The sequence below is a fragment of the Urocitellus parryii genome, chromosome 2 (genome assembly GCF_045843805.1).
Source record: "Urocitellus parryii isolate mUroPar1 chromosome 2, mUroPar1.hap1, whole genome shotgun sequence".
Taxonomy (NCBI): Eukaryota; Metazoa; Chordata; class Mammalia; order Rodentia; family Sciuridae; genus Urocitellus; species Urocitellus parryii.
The window spans coordinates 105,170,141-105,189,730 of NC_135532.1; the positions used below are offsets into that span (position 1 = coordinate 105,170,141).

General features: G+C 44.3%; 1 protein-coding gene across 1 annotated transcript in view; it reads left to right on the forward strand.

Moving 5' to 3' along the window:
- Grk7 (G protein-coupled receptor kinase 7) overlaps positions 1–19,032 on the forward strand; it is a 34,691-nt gene extending 15,659 nt beyond the window's left edge. Inside the window, exons 3-4 of the mRNA XM_026384993.2 lie at positions 10,963–11,237; positions 18,696–19,032. Coding sequence (XP_026240778.1) covers positions 10,963–11,237; positions 18,696–19,032 — 612 coding nt within the window. The remainder of the gene's footprint in view (positions 1–10,962; positions 11,238–18,695) is intronic.
- The last annotated feature ends 558 nt before the right edge of the window (positions 19,033–19,590 follow it).

Here is a 19,590-nt window from a genome sequence, read left to right on the forward strand (position 1 = left end):
CTGGGCACTGCCACTTAGCTCCCAGCTGAGAGTGGCAACAGTTACACGGTCCGTGGAAGCCAGCAGTCACAGCAATGAAGGCTTTGTCTGTGCAGGTGCCCCCAGAATAGCAATCTTTTTTTAAAAAAATTAACTTTATTTATGTATTTATTTATTTTTACGTGGTGCTGAGAATCAAGCCCAGTGCCTCACACATGCTAAGCAAGGGCTCCACCACTGAGCCCCAGCTCCCAGAATGGCAATCTTTTTTTTTTTTTAATATTTATTTTTTAGTTATGGGAGGACACAACATCTTTGTTTGTATGTGGTGCTGAGGATCGAACCCGGGCCGCACGCATGCCAGGCGTGCCAGGCGAGTTCGCTACCGCTTGAGCCACATCCCCAGCCCCAGAATGGCAATCTTAATCCCACCTAAGGTATGCATGTTTCTCAAAAGGCAGGACACCTGTGACAGGAGTCCCAAATGGAACTAAGCAATGCACTTAAGATTCTGACCTAGCCACCCCATGGGCGGTGGGGGTGTGGGGGTGGGATCCTGAAAGAGGGACATGGACATTGCCAGGCTTTCTAAACCCTGTGAGTTCTGAGGCTGGATGTACTCTGTTTTGCCTGTCCAGGTGTTGACCATGTGGAGCTGCCAAAAGGCACACCATAAAAACAAAAGCAAAACAAAACGAAGCAAAGGAAAAAAGTAGCAGATAAACCCCCGCAGAAAGTCCTCCACTAAGAGGTCTGTGGTGGCTGACTCATGGGTGATCCCTACAGCCCTGATAAGGGCAGTTCTGATCACATGGGCTGAAAGAGACTGTTTTGGTGTCACAAAGACTGATGTGCAGGGCCTTTTGTCACTCCAGGGGTTAAACTGAGCAGGGAGAGGTCAGCGTGGTTGGACCTGCCCCATGCTGCCTGGCGTGCTCTCCTCCCACCCCACTCAGAGGAGGCAGTTCACAGGCCGAAGACAAATGGCATAAAGGGCAGGCAATTATTTTTTTCAGCTGGAGGCTGAGATGGAATGTGGGTGCTTAGCGTCTGGCATGCGCCTCTAATTCCATTCTCCTCAGTGAAATACCTCCGCTCTTCAAGGAGGTGGTGCCCTTCAAAATTCCATGGCTGACATTTTCTGTCTTTAGGACCAAGAGGTAAATTTAGTCCTGAAAATTATTTGGAATGAATCTAAAACTTCTCTGCATACTGTCTCATGCTCTTTCCACTACGGCATCAGGGGACCCGAGTGCTGTACAGATGGCCAGCCAAGTCCTGTATTTCCTTGGGGAGGGAGGAGCCTTGTCCCAGAACATGGCTTACTGTCTGGTCCCCATGTCCCAGAAACCTCGGTTGTGTGGAAGGGTCCTGCCAACCTGAAGAGTATAGAAACTTCACGGGGCAAGGGCAGGGAAGCGCCTTAAGCAAGTGCTAAGGACTTAGTACTTGGCAGACAGGGAAAGGGAAGGAGTGGTCGGTCACTAAGAAGGAAAAAGTAAATCCTGAAAGAAACTTGGAGGGAGAAGAAAAAGCCACTTCACCTTCTTCCACAGAGGCAGTATAATGTAGTGGCTAAAAGAGCACATCTTTGGGGGCTAGGGATACAGCTCAGTGTTAAAATATGTGGTTAGTAGAGGCTGGGGTTGTGGCTCAGTGGTAGAGCACCTGCCTAGCATGTGTGAGGCACTGGGTTTGACTCTCAGAACCGCATATAAGTAAATGAATAAAGGTCCATCAACATTAAAAAATATATATATGTGGTTAGTATACACAAGGCATTGAGTTGGATCCCCACCATCACAAGAAAAAAAATAAAATTAAAAAGGAAACTGCACACCTGTGTTTGAAACTTAGGTGGGTGACCTTGGACAAGATTTAACCTTTCTTGGTTCATTTTTCTAATCTGCCAAATGGGAACAAAATACTTATCATATAGGACTGTTATGAAAATTAAATGAGAAATTCACATAAAGCACTTGAAAAGATTTGGCACGGGACAAGCACTCAGCAATGCTGTCTGTTATCATCTCCAACTTTTCTCTTAGCATGTTGTGCAATCCTTGGTTCTTGACAAGGTATGTGGTCCACTTTCACCCTATACCTCCTACTGAGCAACCGATGTTTATCTGGTGTCCTTGTTGGTGATTTTAACCCTGAATCACCCTTACCACTAAAATTTGCTGACTGCAAGAGGCCCATACACAGAGTATTGAATGTTGCCAGGTAGCACTTCCCCATGGCCACCATCGTAACTTCGTTTGGATGCAGTTAGAGTCTTTCTTCCTGTCTTTCTGACCCCAGCAGAAGAGAAGGAACCCCAGAGAAGCTTTACCCAGAATGTGATGTCCAACTGAGAGCTGTGAGGTGTGAAAAACCATGTACAGGAATGTCCTTGGCTCCTCCGGGTCCCAGTTCCCCAGCAGAGGGCAGGCAGGCTGGTATTTTCAGCTATGCAGTCTAACAGAAGAGGTCTAGGGATGCTCACAGGAGAGGCGCCTCTGTGAGATGGTTTGGCAGGCTCACCAGAGTGGAGCCCAGTTGCCAAGCTGGGTACTCATCTAGCTTCTAATCAGGTTTTTGGAATTTCACTCTCACATGTGAACAAAGAGTCAAAAGATCATTTTTAAAAGACCTCCAAAGTGAAAGACAGTACTAAAACAGAAGAAAGGAACTTCATAGAAAAGAGGAATAATCCAAGAGTAAAAAGAGAACATTTTTTTTAAAAACCTGTAGCTAATGTCTTTTGAGGGTTAAGAGAATCTCTAGCGTTCATGAAAGAGGAACAAGTACACAGGGCTGGGGCTGGGGCTCAGTGGTTGAGCGCTTGCCTGCATGCATGAGGCCCTGGGTTTGATTCCCAGCACCACCTAAAAATGAAATGAAGATATTGTGTCCACCTACAACTAAAATATAAATTTAATAAAAACAAATACAATAAAACAAGAACGATTCAAGGAAGAACAACAAAGACATTTGGAAATAAAAAATGTACCAAAATGTTTGCAGAACAACATGGACAAATCTCAAAAATACTATGTTAAACAAAAGAAGAAAGAGTACCTATCATAAAATTCCATTTGTATGAAATCCAAGAACAGCCGTCTGCTTCCTGGTTGTCATGTCCTGAGCTGCTGTCCTCTGCCACACCCTTCTGCCAAGATGTTCTGCCTTACCTCAGGCCCAGCTAAGAGCTGAACCTCTGAGACCATGAGCCAAAACAAACTTTTCCTCCTCTACTTTACTCACCAGGTCTTTTGGTCACAGTGATGCAAAGCTGACTGCAACAGAAACTGGTACTGAGAAGTGACTAACTTGACCATGTGATTGACCGATAGAGCTGGTTTGCAGGAGGGGATGGATTTTGAACAGTTTAGTGATTCCAGCTAGAAAAGCTTCAGGCTGTTGCAAGTGGAGCTTACTTAAAGGGTGATTCTGGTGGGAACTCAGAAGACCAGAATGCCAATAGGACTGTGGACAGCAGACTGTGGTTTGTTGGTGACAGACCTTGGCATTAACCACATGCTGCTGGTTCTGCAGGAATGCAGAATGCTGGAGTTAGGGAATCATGGAGACTTCTACCAAGATTTTAAAGGGAGGCCTGGAAGACCAGGCAAAGTGTAGCAGGGTCAGCGTGGTCTCATGACGTTTCAGAGGAGGACCGTTTTGGAAACTGGACGACAAACCATTCATGTTATATTCTGACAAAGAAATGTTCTACATTTTCCCCATGCCTTTCTTGGAGGCTCAATTTAAATGTGTTGGACTAATTAATCTGACGGAAGAAATTTTAAGGCATTAGAACATTCATGGGGTGGCATGGATATTGCTGGTGACTTTTAGCCATGTTTACTGTGATAATCAGGAGTAAAAAGCAGAATGGAAAGATTTGAGAAACTTGCAGTTTGGCCAGAAATGTGGAAGTAAAAACAGGGCTAAGCAGGGTGTGGTTATTCAAGATATTATGGTTACTAAAGAGATGCAGAGTACTTTACTAGGTGATAATAAAAAAAATGACTTGAGGACATCTCAGGAATTGGCAAGACCACACCTATCTCAGGCTCAAAGGTGTCAAAGTGAAGATTCCTTTGAGAAGGATTTTTTTTTTTTTTCCAAGCAGAGAAACTCTGCTTGAACAGCAGGAAGTAGGGCCTAGGAAGATGTTTCACTCTACTTAGCCACACAGGCACTCAAGAGGCTGCTACAGCCATGGTCCCAGGAGGCTTGGTTACTGCTTGAGATGGTGGCAGACCTTGTAATTAATCATGTGATGCTGATTCTGCAGGAATGCAGGATGTTGAAGTTAGGGGGTCATGGAGACTTCCACAAGATGTAAAAGAAAAGCCTAGAAATCCAGGTAAAGGGTAGCAAGGTCAAGAGAGTGATACATCAACATGTGAGAAAGAAACTGAAACTGCACTGGAGCCCCCGGAGATTTAGAGACTCCAGTAACATGGCATATCTGCCAAGAAAAACTACAGGAATTGAGCAGAAACAAGTCAAGAGAAAGGTCATGTGGGGCAGAGCTACATAGTCCTTTGGAGAGAACATCACAATGCCATGCGCCCCAGATGCTGGATGTGGAGTTACTTCTTTACCTAGCTGGATTTTAGTCTTGCTTTGGTCCCATACCTTCTTTCTATTCTCCTACTTGTCCCTTTTGGAATGAAAATGTTCACTCTGTGCCATCACATATTGGATTTATGTAACTTACTTTTGATTGTTATAAGGGAAAATATGTGCAAGTTTGCCTTGAGTCTCAGGTGAGATTTGGGACTTGGACTTTTGGGAGATGTTAAGATGATGGGAACTCTTCAAAATGGCCTAAGTGTATTTCACATTATGTGATGGACATAAGCTTTTGAGGGCCAGGGGTAGAATGTTATGTGAATACGCGGTGTAGTCCAAAAGCTCATGTATAGGACAATGTGAGAATTTTCAGAGGTGAAATGATTAGATTATGAGAAGTGGAATGGGGTCCTTGGATTAATTGGGTGGTAACTCTAGGCAGGTAGGGTGTGGCTAGAGAAAGTAAGTCACTGGTGGGCATAACTTTGGGGTTTATAATTTGTCCTTGGGCAGTAGAGCTCTCTCTGTTTCCTGATTGCCACGTCCTGAGCTGCTCTCCTCTGCCACACCCTTCAGCCATGAAGTTCTGCCTCACCTTCCTTGTACCCAGAGTTGCGCAGTTGACCAACCATGGACTTGAAACTCTGAGCCCTGGGAGGGGAGGTAGGGAGGAAATCCAAGAACACAGAAAACTAATTAACTAGTCCATGGTAACAGAAACCAGAAATCGATTGCCTGAAATGTGGGGAGGAGAATTGAATGGAAAGAGACAAAGGGGAACTTTCTAGGTGAATGGAGATGTTTTATAACTGATTTAGGTCTTACTTACAAGAGCATATTCAATTTTCAAAACGTATTGAAGTGAATATGTAAGATCTATACACATTATTGTGTTAGTTATGGGTCAGTGAAAACAATATTTGCAAAAGTCAAAAGTTCAGTGAAGGATTAAACCTCTAGGTCTAGCTATCAATTTACAGGAAATGCAAAGAACAGAGGAACATATTAAATAACATCACAAGGATGCAGTCAGCAAAATCTGACTGTGAAATTCTATGGTTCCCTCAATTATTTTTTTCAGCAAAGACTTGCCAGGGGATGGGTAGAGGAGACGAAGAAAGAATCTATATATTGAAAGAGACTTAAGATCTATATGCACCACGTGTGATGGTGTAAACCTGTAATCCTGGCTACTTTGGAGGCTGAGGTAGAAGGATCACAAATTTGGGGCCATCTTCAGCAACTTAGTGAGCCCCTATCTCAGCATTAAAAAAAATTTGCCATGTATTTATAATATATCAAAATACACTCTACTGCTACACATGGTGGTGCAACTCCTGTAATCCCAGTGGCTAAGGGGGCTGAGGCAGGAGGATCCAGAGTTCAAAGCCAGCCTCAGCAAAAGGAAGGCAAGCAACTCAGTGAGACCCTGTCTCTAAATAAAATACAAAATAGAGATGGGGATGTGGCTCAGTGGTTGAGTGCCCCTGAGTTCAATCCCCAGTAACCCCTCCCCCCAAAAAAAATACACTCTACTGTCATGTATATCTAAAAAGAATAACAATTTAAAAGGAAAAAAAAGAAGAAAAAAATAAAATAAAAATTCATTGAGGTTCAAAAAATTTTTTGAAGGGCTGGGTATATAGCTTTGTGGTAAAGCAGCCCTGGGTTCAATCCCTAGTACTCCACCCCCAAAATAGAGGAATCTCACCACCAAAAAAAAAAAAAGAAAGAAAAAATATATAAAATAGGAACAAATGATAATAAACTTAAAGAATAAGTTCAGGGTCTCCAAAAAAAAAATGAGAAAAGATAAAATGGAAGTAAGAAAATGATAGAAGAAATAATGTGAGACAATTTTTCAGTACAGACAGCCTTTCGCTTCTGCATGGAGGGCCAGCTCATAGCCAGTACCATGGATGGAAAGAGCACACACCAGTCTGACTGGAACATCTCAGGACGCTGGGGTTCTGAGCCCCAAGCCTCACACTACTCCCAGTGTCCCCCCCCCCCCACCCCGCCATCACCTCTCTTCCCTTGAGCTCCCTGTGGGCAGTGCATCCAGGCCAGGCTGACCCTCCACTTTCAGAGTCAGATGAAATACCACGAACATCATGCTGTGGAGGGTGGACCCTGATTTCCTGGTCAGCTGCTAATTGTTGAAAGACGTGGACTGAGAAATATAAAGTTAGCTCTTTGGGTAAATCCTTGACTGATGGAAAGCGGAGATGGAGGACTGGAGTCCCCTCCCCCCTCTCTGTGGCTCCTCCTCATGTCCTTCCCAGAAGAGTCCCTTGTGCCTCTTGGGCCCTGGCCACCTGCCTGGCATCCCATCCCCCACCCCTTACTCCTATTTCCCCCTCTACATTCTATTATAAAAGCTTCCAAGCATTCAGCAAAGTTGAAAAAATTGCACTTGAGCAAGTGCCTGTGAAATACCCACTATCTAGAATGTGTCCCTGACATTTTCAGTACCTTTATTGGATTATAATTTAAATATCATCAAATTCACCCTTTAAACTTGACTGGTATGAGCTACATTCACAGAAGTGCACAAACATCACTGGAATCAATTTAGGACATTTTCTTCACCCCCAAAAGACACCATATTCCCTTTAGCAGTTACTCCTATTCTTCCCCTCCCCTCTCCTATCCCTAAGCAAAACACTAGTCTTTCTGTCTCTGTGGAATTGTCTATTTTAAACATTTGATATACATGAAAACCATACTCTATATGGTCATCGGTGACTGGCTCATCGTTTGGAAGGTTTATCTCTACTGTGGCATGTCTCAGTGCATCAGTCCTTTGTATGGCCAGACAATTTTCCACTGTATACCAGCAACGTTTTACTAGGTTTGCTTTGTCACATGTCTGTCCATGGATTCGTCCTCTGTCCATCCACTGGATCCATCTTCTATCTGTTCTGTGTTTTTTTCAAGTGAGCTCACTTCCCTCCTCACCAACTCTCAGCAACTTCAGCTTGTAGTCCTCTCAACTCAAACTCATGTCACACAATTACCAGAAGGGCAAAGGGGTGAGGAGCTGGCGTCTTTAACCATCTGGTTTTCTAGTAAATGGGGGCAAGGAAAAAGGGAGATTGAGGTGGATATTGCTCCCATGGCATTTAAAATGTCCCCATCTCATCCCATCTCTCCCTCCAGTCCCCACTCCCATCATGGAATCCCACAGATTCCACATTTAAGAAATGCAAATTCCTTGAAGTTCCCTGAACACCCCAGTGTTCCTGACTACATCTCTTGCAAATACTAATTACCTGGATAACCTTCTAGGCAGAACTCCTCTGTGATTCAGCTCTTCACTGAACCATCCTACACACACACACACACACACACACACACACACACACACACACCCTCCCCATACCTACTCCATCTACCATTCACTCTACTTGACTGAATTGACCTTGTGACCTGTCTCTACCAGTCTCTGAATCCTCTGGGCAGGGGCCAGGCCTTCTATGACTTGGTATCCCTGGAACTCATTGCAGGATGCACCTTAATACATGTTTGCTGGAGAGGGACTGGGTATTTTCTAGTCATTATCTTTACAGTTGTTTATTTAACAAATGTATCATTGGGCATGCAACAAGTGGCCCTGTGAGCGCCTGGGTTTGGAGCCAAAGATGAATGAGACTACCCCGAGCCTCACAGACGCCTACGGGACTCTTTTGTCTGGACAAATGCAAAACCAGACAAGATGCCAGGACAACAGATGTAAACCGGGACCGTCCCCGGCAAACCGGAACACATGGTCACCCAAATTATATACCAGCTTTGATGAAAACAGCAGGGCCACGCTGACTCACACCCGGCCTGTCAGACCCCAGTTGCTTCCAGAGGCAAGCGCTCTACCACTGAGCTGCATCTGCAACCCTCAGAACTTTCTTGCTCAGGCCAATTGCTCATTAGTGCTTGGATCATTTGTTTTTTCCTTGTTATCCACATAGAAATTTTGCATGAAATATCATATTGCTGAATTATTGCTTTTATGTACACATAGAAAAACGTAAGCAATTACACAGCAAGTCACTTACCGAACAGTTGAAACACTGTTGACCTTTTCTGATGTACCTTCTGATATGCATAGTTGAAACCAGTGGGTTAGGACTGTGACCTATGTAAATTTGTTAATAGACTGGTTTGCCATATTTATTGGTGGGTCTTTGGGTGTTTCCAGCTTCTGACTGCTTTGAATAATGGAACCATGAACATCTCAATATAGATTCCTTACTCTTTTCTCCTGAGTTGTGTTTTTGAGGTACATACTCCAAAGTTCAATAACCTGGTTGGAGAACAGGAAGTTGATGCCTTTCGCTTTCTGTTGCTCTATGTCATGTTGACTCCCAAAATCTGAGTCAATTTGCAGAGCACATTTATCTGTTTTTTCACAATCTCTGCCTGTAATCTGAATTACTATTTTTATGTATTAATAAGAACTGATAGTCATTTTAGGGTGTTCTTTGCATTTTTAATTGCTACAGGAGTTATTCATTATACTTTAACCAAAAGCAATTGCGTTTTTGTGAAAACATTTTATAATATAAACATATACTTTATATTTCTTTATATTTATAAGGCATGTTATAGGTATTCATTAAATATCTATTAAATTAATGAATGTATTAAAATCACATGTAGGGGTTGGGGCTACAGCTCAGTTGATAGAGTGCTTGCCTTGCATGCACAAGGCCCTGGGTTCAATCCCCAGCAACACACACACACACACACACAAATCACATGCAATTAGGTGGAGGATGGATGCAGCTAAGCAGCAGAGTGCCCTCCTGGAAAGTGTGAGGGGGGCACTGAAAAAAAATCACATGCAGTCACAAAAAGATAAAGACCACTTGATGCCACTTATGTGAGGTTCCTAGAGTAGTCACCTTCATAGAGACAGGAAGTAAAAAGGTGGTCGCAGGGATGGGGAGAAAAGCAAGAGGGAGTTAGTGTTTAATGGCTACAGAGTTTCAGTTTTTTAAGATGAAAAGAGTCCCAGAGATTGGTCACACAACAATGTGAACATGTTCAAATACTACTAAAAAAATTTTACATATGTCTTATTGCAAGTGTGTGTGTGTGTGTGTGTGTGTGTGTGTGTGTGTGTGTGTATGTGTGTTTGATACCAGGGATTGAACCCAGGGGTGCTTAATCATTAAGCCCCAGCCCCAGCCCTTTTTATATTTTATTTAGAGAGGATCTTGCTAAGTTGCTTAGGGTCTCACTAAGTTGTCGAGGCTGGCTTTGAACTTGCAATCTTCCTGCCTCAGCCTCCGGAGCTGCTGGGATTACAGATGAGCACCACTGCACCTGGCAGCAAATGTGTGTGTGTGTGTGTGTGTGTGTGTGTGTGTATCATACATTGTGTTTAATGGCTACAGAATTTCAGTTTTTTAAGATGAAAAGACTCCCATATGTATACACACACACACACACATATATATATATACACACACACGCACATATATATTTATTTCAGTGATCATTTGTCATAAATTGTCAATAGAAGTGTCTCTACTGTACATACATGTGTACATACCACATATGCACACACATGTATAGTCATACATGTTAAATGAAATTTCATGTGAAATCTTGGCAGTGTTAATTATTCAATGCAGAGATGTGTGATATTAATGTAATTGCAAAGAAAAGAGAATAAGAAACATCCTACACTAGATAACATGGAACATTCAATATTAGAAAGTTCTTGGCCTTAAGGAAAAATCATATGCATCTAGTTTCCCATTATATTGGAATTTTTTTAAAAAGGAAAGTTTAGGGAATCTTTGAGACAGCAAATTGAACTTTTCATCTTAAAGATGAGATCATGAAGCTGAATGCAGTGACACACAAGGGTAACTTCAGCAACTGGGGAGGCTGAGGCAGGAGGATCGCAAGTTCAAAGCCAGCCTCAGCAACTTAACAAGGCCCTAAGCAACTTAGTAAAACCCAGTCTCAAAATAAAAAGGGGGCAGGGGTGTGCTGAGGATATGGCTCAGTGGTTAAGCATTCCTGGGTTCAATCTCAGGCACCATAAAAAAAAACAATTAAAACAATGTAAGATAATGAGTGGGTAGAGTGCTTGCCTAGCATGTGAGGGGCCTTGAGTTTGCTCCTCACTAGGGAGAAGGGGAGAGATAAGGAGAGGCCAACTGATTTTCTCACTTCAAGAGAAGCCACAACTTTCACTTCTATAATGACCCCAGCCAACAACTCCTTATGTCCCACTGGTCAGAGTAGACCGCATGGCCTCCCCTGGGCTGCCCCAGAGGCTGCTGGGAAGCAGGAGAAGAGCAGTTAGATGCATTGTCACCCCAAGGAAGTCAGGGAAAGTGGGTGCTGGGTGTCTGCTGCGCTCACCTCTGTGTCTCTGTTCTGCTGTTCGGGCGACAGGCTGGAACCAATGGCTACATGGCCCCTGAAATCCTGATGGACAAGGCGAGCTATTCCTACCCCGTGGACTGGTTTGCAATGGGATGCAGCATTTACGAAATGGTGGCTGGACGGACACCATTCAAGGATTTCAAGGAAAAGGTCAGTAAAGAGGATCTAAAGGAAAGAACCATGAAAGACGAGGTCGCGTTCCACCATGAGAACTTCACAGAGGAGACGAAAGACATCTGCAGACTCTTCTTGGCTAAGAAACCAGAGCAACGCTTAGGAAGCAGGTAAACTACCACGCCACAGAGGTACGCTGTGACACCCACACTGCCCGAGCAATTCGGAAAATATTTTGAATTCTTGTCCAGTCCTGAAATTCTTATTATTTTTCTAATGTGATTTGCACATTATATGATCAATTGTCTTCAATGCTTTCAAACAGTATAGCACTTGATATCGAACTATCTCCAAGGTATGTTTTAATTGAAATGAGGTACAAAACAGCTTGCATTGTAAAAAAAAAAAAAAAAAAAAAAAGATCAAGTTGAGCGTGGTGGTGCACACCTGTAATCCCAGCAACTTGGGAGGCTGAGGCAAGAGGATCACAAGTTTGAGGCCAGTCTCAACAACTTAAAATAATATTTTTTAAAAGCTAATAATGTAGCTCAGTGGTGGAACACTCGTGTAGCATGTGCAACACCCTAAGTTCAATCCCCAGTACTGGAAAAAAGAAACAGAAAAATGGAAAAAAGTAAAAAAAAAAAAAAGACAAGATTAGACCTTTGGCAGTGGGTACCTAATGTTATGCAGGGAAAAAAAATAGATGGGATTTAGATTCTACTATATATACTGGTCTTTTTGTACCAGAGAGAGAGAGAGAGAGAGAGAGAGAGAGAGAGAGAGAGAGAATTTTTTAATATTTATTTTTTAGTTTTCAGCGGACACAACATCTTTGTTTGTATGTGGTGCTGAGGATCGAACCCAGGCCGCACGCATGCCAGGCGAGCGCGCTACCGCTTGAGCCACATCCCCGGCCCTGTGCAGGTGTTTAGATGAGATTGAGACTTCAATCAGCAGACACTGAGTAAGGTAGACCATACTCCATAATGTGGGTAGGCCTCATCCATTCAGTTGAAGACCTTAAGAGAAAAAGATGAACCTCCCTAGAGGACATGAGAATCTGGCAGCCCTATTGGGTTCAGACTGCAACTCTTCCCCACAGGCTTTGGACCTGCCAAGCCCTCCACAAATGCACGAGCCAACTGTAAAATAATAAATTCCTCTCTGCCTCTGCGCCTCTCTCTCTCTCTCTCTCTCTCTCACACACACACACACACACACACACACACACACACACACACAGAGTCAGGAAGGAAAAACTTCCTCTACCTTCTTAGGTTTAGTGCTTGGGGACCCACAAATGAAATCAGCAAAACACAGATTATCAAGGAAAAAGACAGATTTTTGTTCATTCAGGAGTTCACACTTAAAAAAAATGTGATTAAGAGATCATTAGAATTTAAAGTATATATACCATCTTAATAGAAGAAGGAGAAAGGGAGAAACAGGGAAAACCAGTGACTTTTAGGGAAGACGGATGGCCCTTGGAAGGCTACACGGGAGACAGGATAGTTTGTGACCATTTCTGTTTAGGTAGGGCCCTGACTCCTCTGTTGCCTTCGATTAGTCAATCTTTCCTGTTTGGAAAACTCTGGAGGAGGGGGTTTGGGACAGTGGCGTTATTTTGGAAGGCTCTGCTTGTAAACAGATGGGAGGATTCAGAACCTGCATCTCTTGACTCTCAAACCCTTTCAGCTCCAGATAATTGGGACAGTGGCACCTTCTGGCCCCTCTGCCTCCTGTTGGCCCTGTCTTTTCACAGAGCTCTGGGTTTCCGATGGGGAAGGTGTTCAGAATTACTCAACAAGTGAGAGCGATTATGATTGATCATTACTCAATTGTTCTAAGGGAGATATTAGACTATATTTTGAATCTCTTATATTACTTTAATGGAACTTTTAAGATCTAAGAATTATTCAAACATCTGGGCTTGGGGTATAGATCAGTGTAGAGCATTTACCTAGAATGCACAAGGCCCTGGGTTTGATCCCCAGACAAACACACACACACACACACACACACACACACACACACACACCGGAAACCTACAACCACAAGGTAGTATGACTGATTTTAATATAGTACCATGTTATGGTTTGGATCTGAATGTCCCCTAAAAGGTCAAGTGCTGAAGGCTTGGTCCCCAGTATATTCCGAGGTAGGGCTTCTTGGAAATGATTGTATCATGAGGGTTTTGATCTCACCAGTGGATTGATTCATTCGATGGATTAATAATTTGGATGGACTTCTGGGATATGACAGAGACTGTATGCAGGTGGGGCATAGTGGGAGAAAGTAGGTCACTGGAGGCATGCTCTCAGGGACTATATCTTGTCCCTGGACCCTTTCCAACTCTCTCTCTCTCTGTCTCTGCCTCTCTCTTTGCTCCTGGCTGCAGGAACTGAACAGCTTTCTTCCTCTGTGCCCTTTGCCAAGATGTCCAGCTACCCCTCAGGCCCAAAGCAAAGGAGCCATCTAACCATGGACTGAAAACTGGGAAGTGACGAGCCAAAGTCAACCTTTCCACTTTAAGTTGTTATTGTCAGGCATTTGGGCACAGTGAGGAAAACACACCGGAACTCAGCAGCCAAATTCTAACTCCTCCAAGTGGTTGCTGGTGGAGTCTCTAAAACAAGGTTGCCTTTGGTCAGAATATTTGAACATGGAGGCAAGCATTTAATTTTTGACCTGTTTTTGAATTTTATTTTATTTTTTCAGGGCTGGAGATGAAACCCAGAGCCTCACAAATGCCCGTGCTCTACCACTGAGCTATACCCGCAGCCTCAACCTGACTTTTGAAAAATAGCCAAACAAAATAATATACTAATACAAAGGGGAAGAGTCCTTATCTTTGATTCTTGTTTAAAGTTGTTTTACCGTATTGTACAAAAATGAGTATTTTGAACAATCAAAAAAACTTGTAAATTTTATCAAGAAATATTACTTGATTCTTAAAATTAATTTGCAGTAACTTTTTAAAAAATCATTTATTTTTTTAGTTATCGTTGGACACAGTACCTTTATGCCATTCATTTATTTTTATGTGGTGCTGAGGATTGAACCCAAGGCCCTCGCACATGCTAGGCAAGCGCTCTACGGCTGAGCCACAACCCCAGCCCTAATTTGCAGTAACTTTTAAAGCATGACCTATGATCAAAGTAACTAGTATTTTGAAGTTAGATAGATTCTACATCATGTGGAAATAAAATGTTGAGTTGATTTTCCTATGTAGGTTCCAGGGTTGTATTAGGTAAGCATAAGCCATGTTATGATAACAAGCAAATCCCAAAGTCTCAACAGCTTCCAATGAAAAAGATGACTTCCCATTCACACGCAGCCCCATCCATAGCCCACTGCTCTCCAGGATGTCTCTCTTCCAAGCAGTGACTCAGAGATCCAGGCTGCTTCCATCTTCAGCTCCAGTGGACGTTGTCCTTCCAGTCCCAGTGGCTGCACAGAAAGCAGAGAACTCAGAGAGCTATTCCAGCCTCCGCTGGGAAGTGACACGCTTCACACACCACTTCTGTCCCCCGGAACCTGTCCGCAGGTCCTGCGGAAGGGTGAGGGAGCTGGCTGGTGTTATCCTCTTTGTGCCCAGAAAGGAGAGGTGATCCAAATATGGTGACCACTGGCCATCACTGGTAGTCAGTGGCTGTCCTGACTCTCAAGGTCAGGGAGTCCCAGAGGGCACACAAACAAGGACAAGTCAGAAGGCAGAGGGTGGGGAGACCCGCAATTTCTCCAGATGACTTCTTTGAAGGGCTACCACGCGCTTCTGAGCCCACTTCAGTTTTATAAAATGAAATGTCAGCAAGCTTTTCCCCGAAGATGCTACCTTCACCTACTGGATCATTGCTGGAAGCTGCTTCATTAAGCAAAAGCCCTTCTCCAAAGAGTCTGCTGTCTCCAGTGTTTTGATTAAAACTGTTGACGACACTAGAGAAGGGGCATGTCAGAAACATCTGTTCGGTGAAAGAGAAAGGCTTCCCACATTTTCATGCCAACTTTTTGTATTTTTAAGAGGTTCATTCAAATGAGATCATGTTTGCTCTAGGTAGTGGTGTCCTCTCCAGCCAGGGCAAAGGCCCAGACAGAGAGTTACCCAGTGGAGAGGCCCAGGACCCCTCCCGCCTGCCTTCCCAAGCATTCAAAATACATTAAGCCTCTCTCCTTCTTTAGCCTCCCCAAAGAGGATTTCCTTCTTTGCCTTGACAAGTCTGGGAGTTAATTTGACAAAGAAGTCAAAAGCTTTCCCAGGCCTTCACAGGGTCTCCAAGACAGAGTCAACTGTGAGGTTTTGTGATAAAGTAAAAGGTGAAGACCACTTGAGATTTTTTTGCAGGTTTTGTTCTGATGCATCAGTGCAGCAGAACAAGAGCAAATAACCATGCGAGCCGGTGGCTTCAGCGCTTCTTTACCGCAGAATTCCATGCCCCGTCTTGACAGGTCAGCAGGCCAAATCCCACGGTGTGGTCCTCGTGTATGGGCAAGTGAATCTCTGCTCCCTTGAGGGTTCTAAGAGTCCATTGTAATCTCTGTGTGGGGTGCAGCCACACAAGAGCCTCTGTTAATGCTCTGGAATATATTCCAATCCAACAACAAGTTTTTCCTGCACCTGCCTGTTTGGACTTTACCAAAAAATGCTGCCTCCCTCAGCAGCCTCTCCTGTTTGTCCAAAGCGCCCTGCAAGGTAACGAGCCTAACAGTACCTCACAAAGCTGCCAGGGAGCAAGACTAGGGTCAAAGCCCCTTCGTGCTATTTCCAAAGACAGTGCAGGGGTGAGAGTTGCTAATGCAGAAGACCAAAGTGATCAGCTTCGTGGCTGCCTCCACACCAGAGGGAGGATAGGAAGCTTGGATCAGCGACAAAGGAAGGCATAAGACATAGGGTGTGCGTCCTGACTCTAGGGGCATCCAGTTGGGAGGAGAATGTAAAGGCAATCTCATAGTGGCTTGTGGTTCCTTTGTCTTTCCTAATTACTTGTCCAAAGGCTTCTGTCAGTCATCCCTGAAGGACACACCAAGGTCACCTGGACTTGATTCCCTGGACATGCTATTTGAGAGCTGTTCATCATGGCCTGCGACCCTGGAGGTTTCCAAGCTCCTGGACACTCGCCATTTAACCACATTAAAGCTGCTTAGAGTGAATTCCAAGGGCCATTGTGAGCCCAAGGACAGGGTGTTCATGCCTGCTGGAAGTCATGGAGGTAGTACAGACTCCTTCCTGGAGGCACCTAGTCCTGTTCCAGCTCTTTGATTCCCTTGGAGACATGCAGTCCTGATCTACTTGGATAGAAGTCTAACTGCATCCTTCTGTCACATTTCAAATCCATCTGATAGATGAAGAGGTGAATGTTACTGTATAAATCATACCTCAATAAAACAACTTTTTACTTATTTTATTTTGAGACAGTGTTGTTTAGGTCCTCACTAAGTTGCCAAAGCTGTTCTCCAATTTGAGATCCTCCTGCCTCAGCCTCCTGAGTTGCTGGGATCACAAGCATGCACCACCACACCTGGAAACAAATACATAGATTTTTAAAAATCTATCTTTGAAGTTTCAGTTTATCTCCATAACTTTCCCTCCGGGCTCTTATTATACACAATGTAAGTACACAGACACTGGGTGAATAAGTTCCAGAAGATAGCAAGCCTGCATTTTCCTATCTTTTGCTTACCGGAGGCTTGGTGGCTTGTGGGAGAAGAGAGACACCTGGTAGCACTTCCTGATGCAGCCCTGCAGACACCATGGGAAAACCCCAGAAGTCCTGATGGGCTCTGGATACAGCGAGGTCCAGAGTCACAGAACAGCAGCCCAAGGAATGGCTGCACATCAAAGCATCCAACTGAATTTCTTTTTTCCACAATAAAATTTGATTGCAATTTTTTCTTCAAAAACTCCCCCTATTCTCTGGCAGTCTCCCATGCACAGTTCTTTATGAGTGCAGAGCAAATAAAAAAGTTAAAAATAAAGGTGTTAAAACAAAGTCACAGTATGCCCACAAAGTGCAATAATGAGAATGATGAGCTTCACCTCGTGGAGTAATGCTGGTCCCCCTCGTCTTGTCTCTAGTCATCTTACCGGGCAGTCTGCAGGACCTTGGGATCTGATGGGGGTGAGGGGCGGAGGGGTCTTGAGGAAATTCTAGAGAAAAAAAGCCTTTTTTTTTTTTTTTTGATATCCGGAATGGAAAATGTAAAAAGAGAAACCATGAATGTGAGTAATTTCTACTAAGGTTGATTTATGACAGAAATTGGCTTCTTCCAAATGGAAGTCATTACTTAATCAGACCAGGAAATGCACTCACATAAAAAGAAAAAGAAAAAAAATATTATTCTTAATCCAATGCCATAAACAGTCCTCTTCTTATGTTGTTATAGCCTGGGTTAAAGAAGAAGTAAAAGAAGTATGGCAGGCAGCCCCTGAGACTGTCCCCCAAGGATCCCCCTCTGCTGCCTAATCCCTTCACCAAGAGAGGAGACTGAGCAAATAGAATATGGTAGAAATGTCGAGATGCCTGTTCCAAGATTAGGTTACAAAGACCATGGCTCCTGTTTGGGTGCCCTCTGTTTGTCTCTCTGTCTCTCCTTCCTTCTCTCCACCATGGAGACAGTCAACTACAGTGTTACAGACAGCTGTGGTGAGAGATAGAGTCTTGACCAACAACCACAGGGGTGACCTTAGAAGCAGATGCCCCAACTTCAGTGGGACCTTCACATGAGACCACAGCCCTGGCCGCCATCTTGCAACCTTGCAGGAGATCTTGAGCCAGAGACACCCAGCTAAGCCATGTCCACATTGTTTACTCACAGAAACCATGAAATAATAAATGTTGGTTGTTTTAAGCCACTAAATTTGGGGGCAATTTGTTTCACAGCGATAGACAGCTAACACAAGAGGTCATGCCTTCGGACACACACTCTTTCCTTTGTTCTAAGGCAAATACTGGAACCAGTTCTAGCATAGAGAGGAAGGTTTCATCATCATAACTATAGTCTCAAATACCAAAAGTATCCTCATTCGCTGTATTGCAAATTGCTCATGGATTGGTATTTGGTTTTGGTTTTATTTTATTTTTGCTCTGTTTGTTTGAGGTACTGGAGATTGAACCCAAAAGGGCTCTACCACTGAGCTACAATCCCCCCATCCTCTTTATTTTTACTTATTGTTATTTTTAGTTTTTGTTGTATTAGGGATTGAACTTAGGGGGCATTCTACCTCTGAGCCCTTTTATTTTTTTGAGACAAGGTCTCCCTAAGTTTGGCCCCAAACTTGTGATCCTCCTGCCTCAGCCTCCCTGATCAGGGGAGATGACAGGGTGGGCCACTGCTCCCAGTGCCACTTGAATCTTCCTGGTGCTCTATGAAATGCCAACAATTAAAGTCACTCCCAGTGCCCAACTCTTTAAAAAAAAAAGAAAGTCACATCTCCCCGTGCAGTTTGAAGGCCAACCATGGGAACGCTACTGTCTGTGCCTACTGTGGAGTTCAGGGTGATTTACGTTGTTATTTTTCAAGGTCATCCTTTAGGACACTGAGTGGCCTTTTCAGTGTTGGGAGAGAAGCAGCCACCGGCTCTGCCTTGGTGGGTCCAGGTCTCAGTCCCTTGTCTGCTGTCCCCCCAGGGAGAAGGCGGACGACCCTAGGAAGCACCCTTTCTTCCAGACGGTCAACTTCCCGCGCCTGGAGGCGGGCCTCGTGGAGCCCCCGTTCGTGCCCGACCCGTCGGTGGTTTATGCCAAGGACGTGGACGAGATCGACGACTTCTCCGAGGTCCGCGGGGTGGAATTCGACGATAAAGACAAGCAGTTCTTCCAGAGATTTTCCACGGGCGCTGTCCCCGTGGCGTGGCAGGAAGAAATCATAGAGACGGGATTGTTCGAGGAACTCAATGACCCCAACAGGCCGTCCGGGGACGGGAAGGGCGATTCCTCCAAGTCTGGGGTGTGCCTGTTGCTCTAGAGGGTTCCCCCAGCAGCAGCGGGGAGCAGCCTGGGTGCCCGGGACCCAGAACCTGCTGAACCAGGGCTGGTCCGTGGGAGGACACTGCCAACCAGGACTGGTCAGGGGGGCTCGAGGCTGAGATGTGGGGTGCCCCTGTCTCTGTCCCCCTGACCCCCATGAAAATCAGCAGAGCCCCGGTTTTCACTGAGGTCTGGGGAAAGGAACCCTCAGGTTTATTTTTGCTGAAACTACAAGCCTGAGCCCTTCCCCATCCCGACTGTGTGAATGACGCAAAGTCCCAGGGACAGAGAATGGAACTTTGGGGTGGACCCAGCAAATGAGCATTTGCAATTCTTAGTAAATAATCATTTTAGTTTTTCCTCTGTTTATATTCTTTCTTCTCCTCATCCTTCAGCATTTTGTCTGCTTCTGTGCTTACAAAAAGGATTTTTGAAGCTGGGAATCAGTGTCCTTGATGGTTCTCTCCCTAAACAGAAATGGATTGTTAACATTTTGGCAAGTGTTCGGGTCACAGAATCATTTTTAATTTCACTGACAGTTTTACATTTTTAAAAA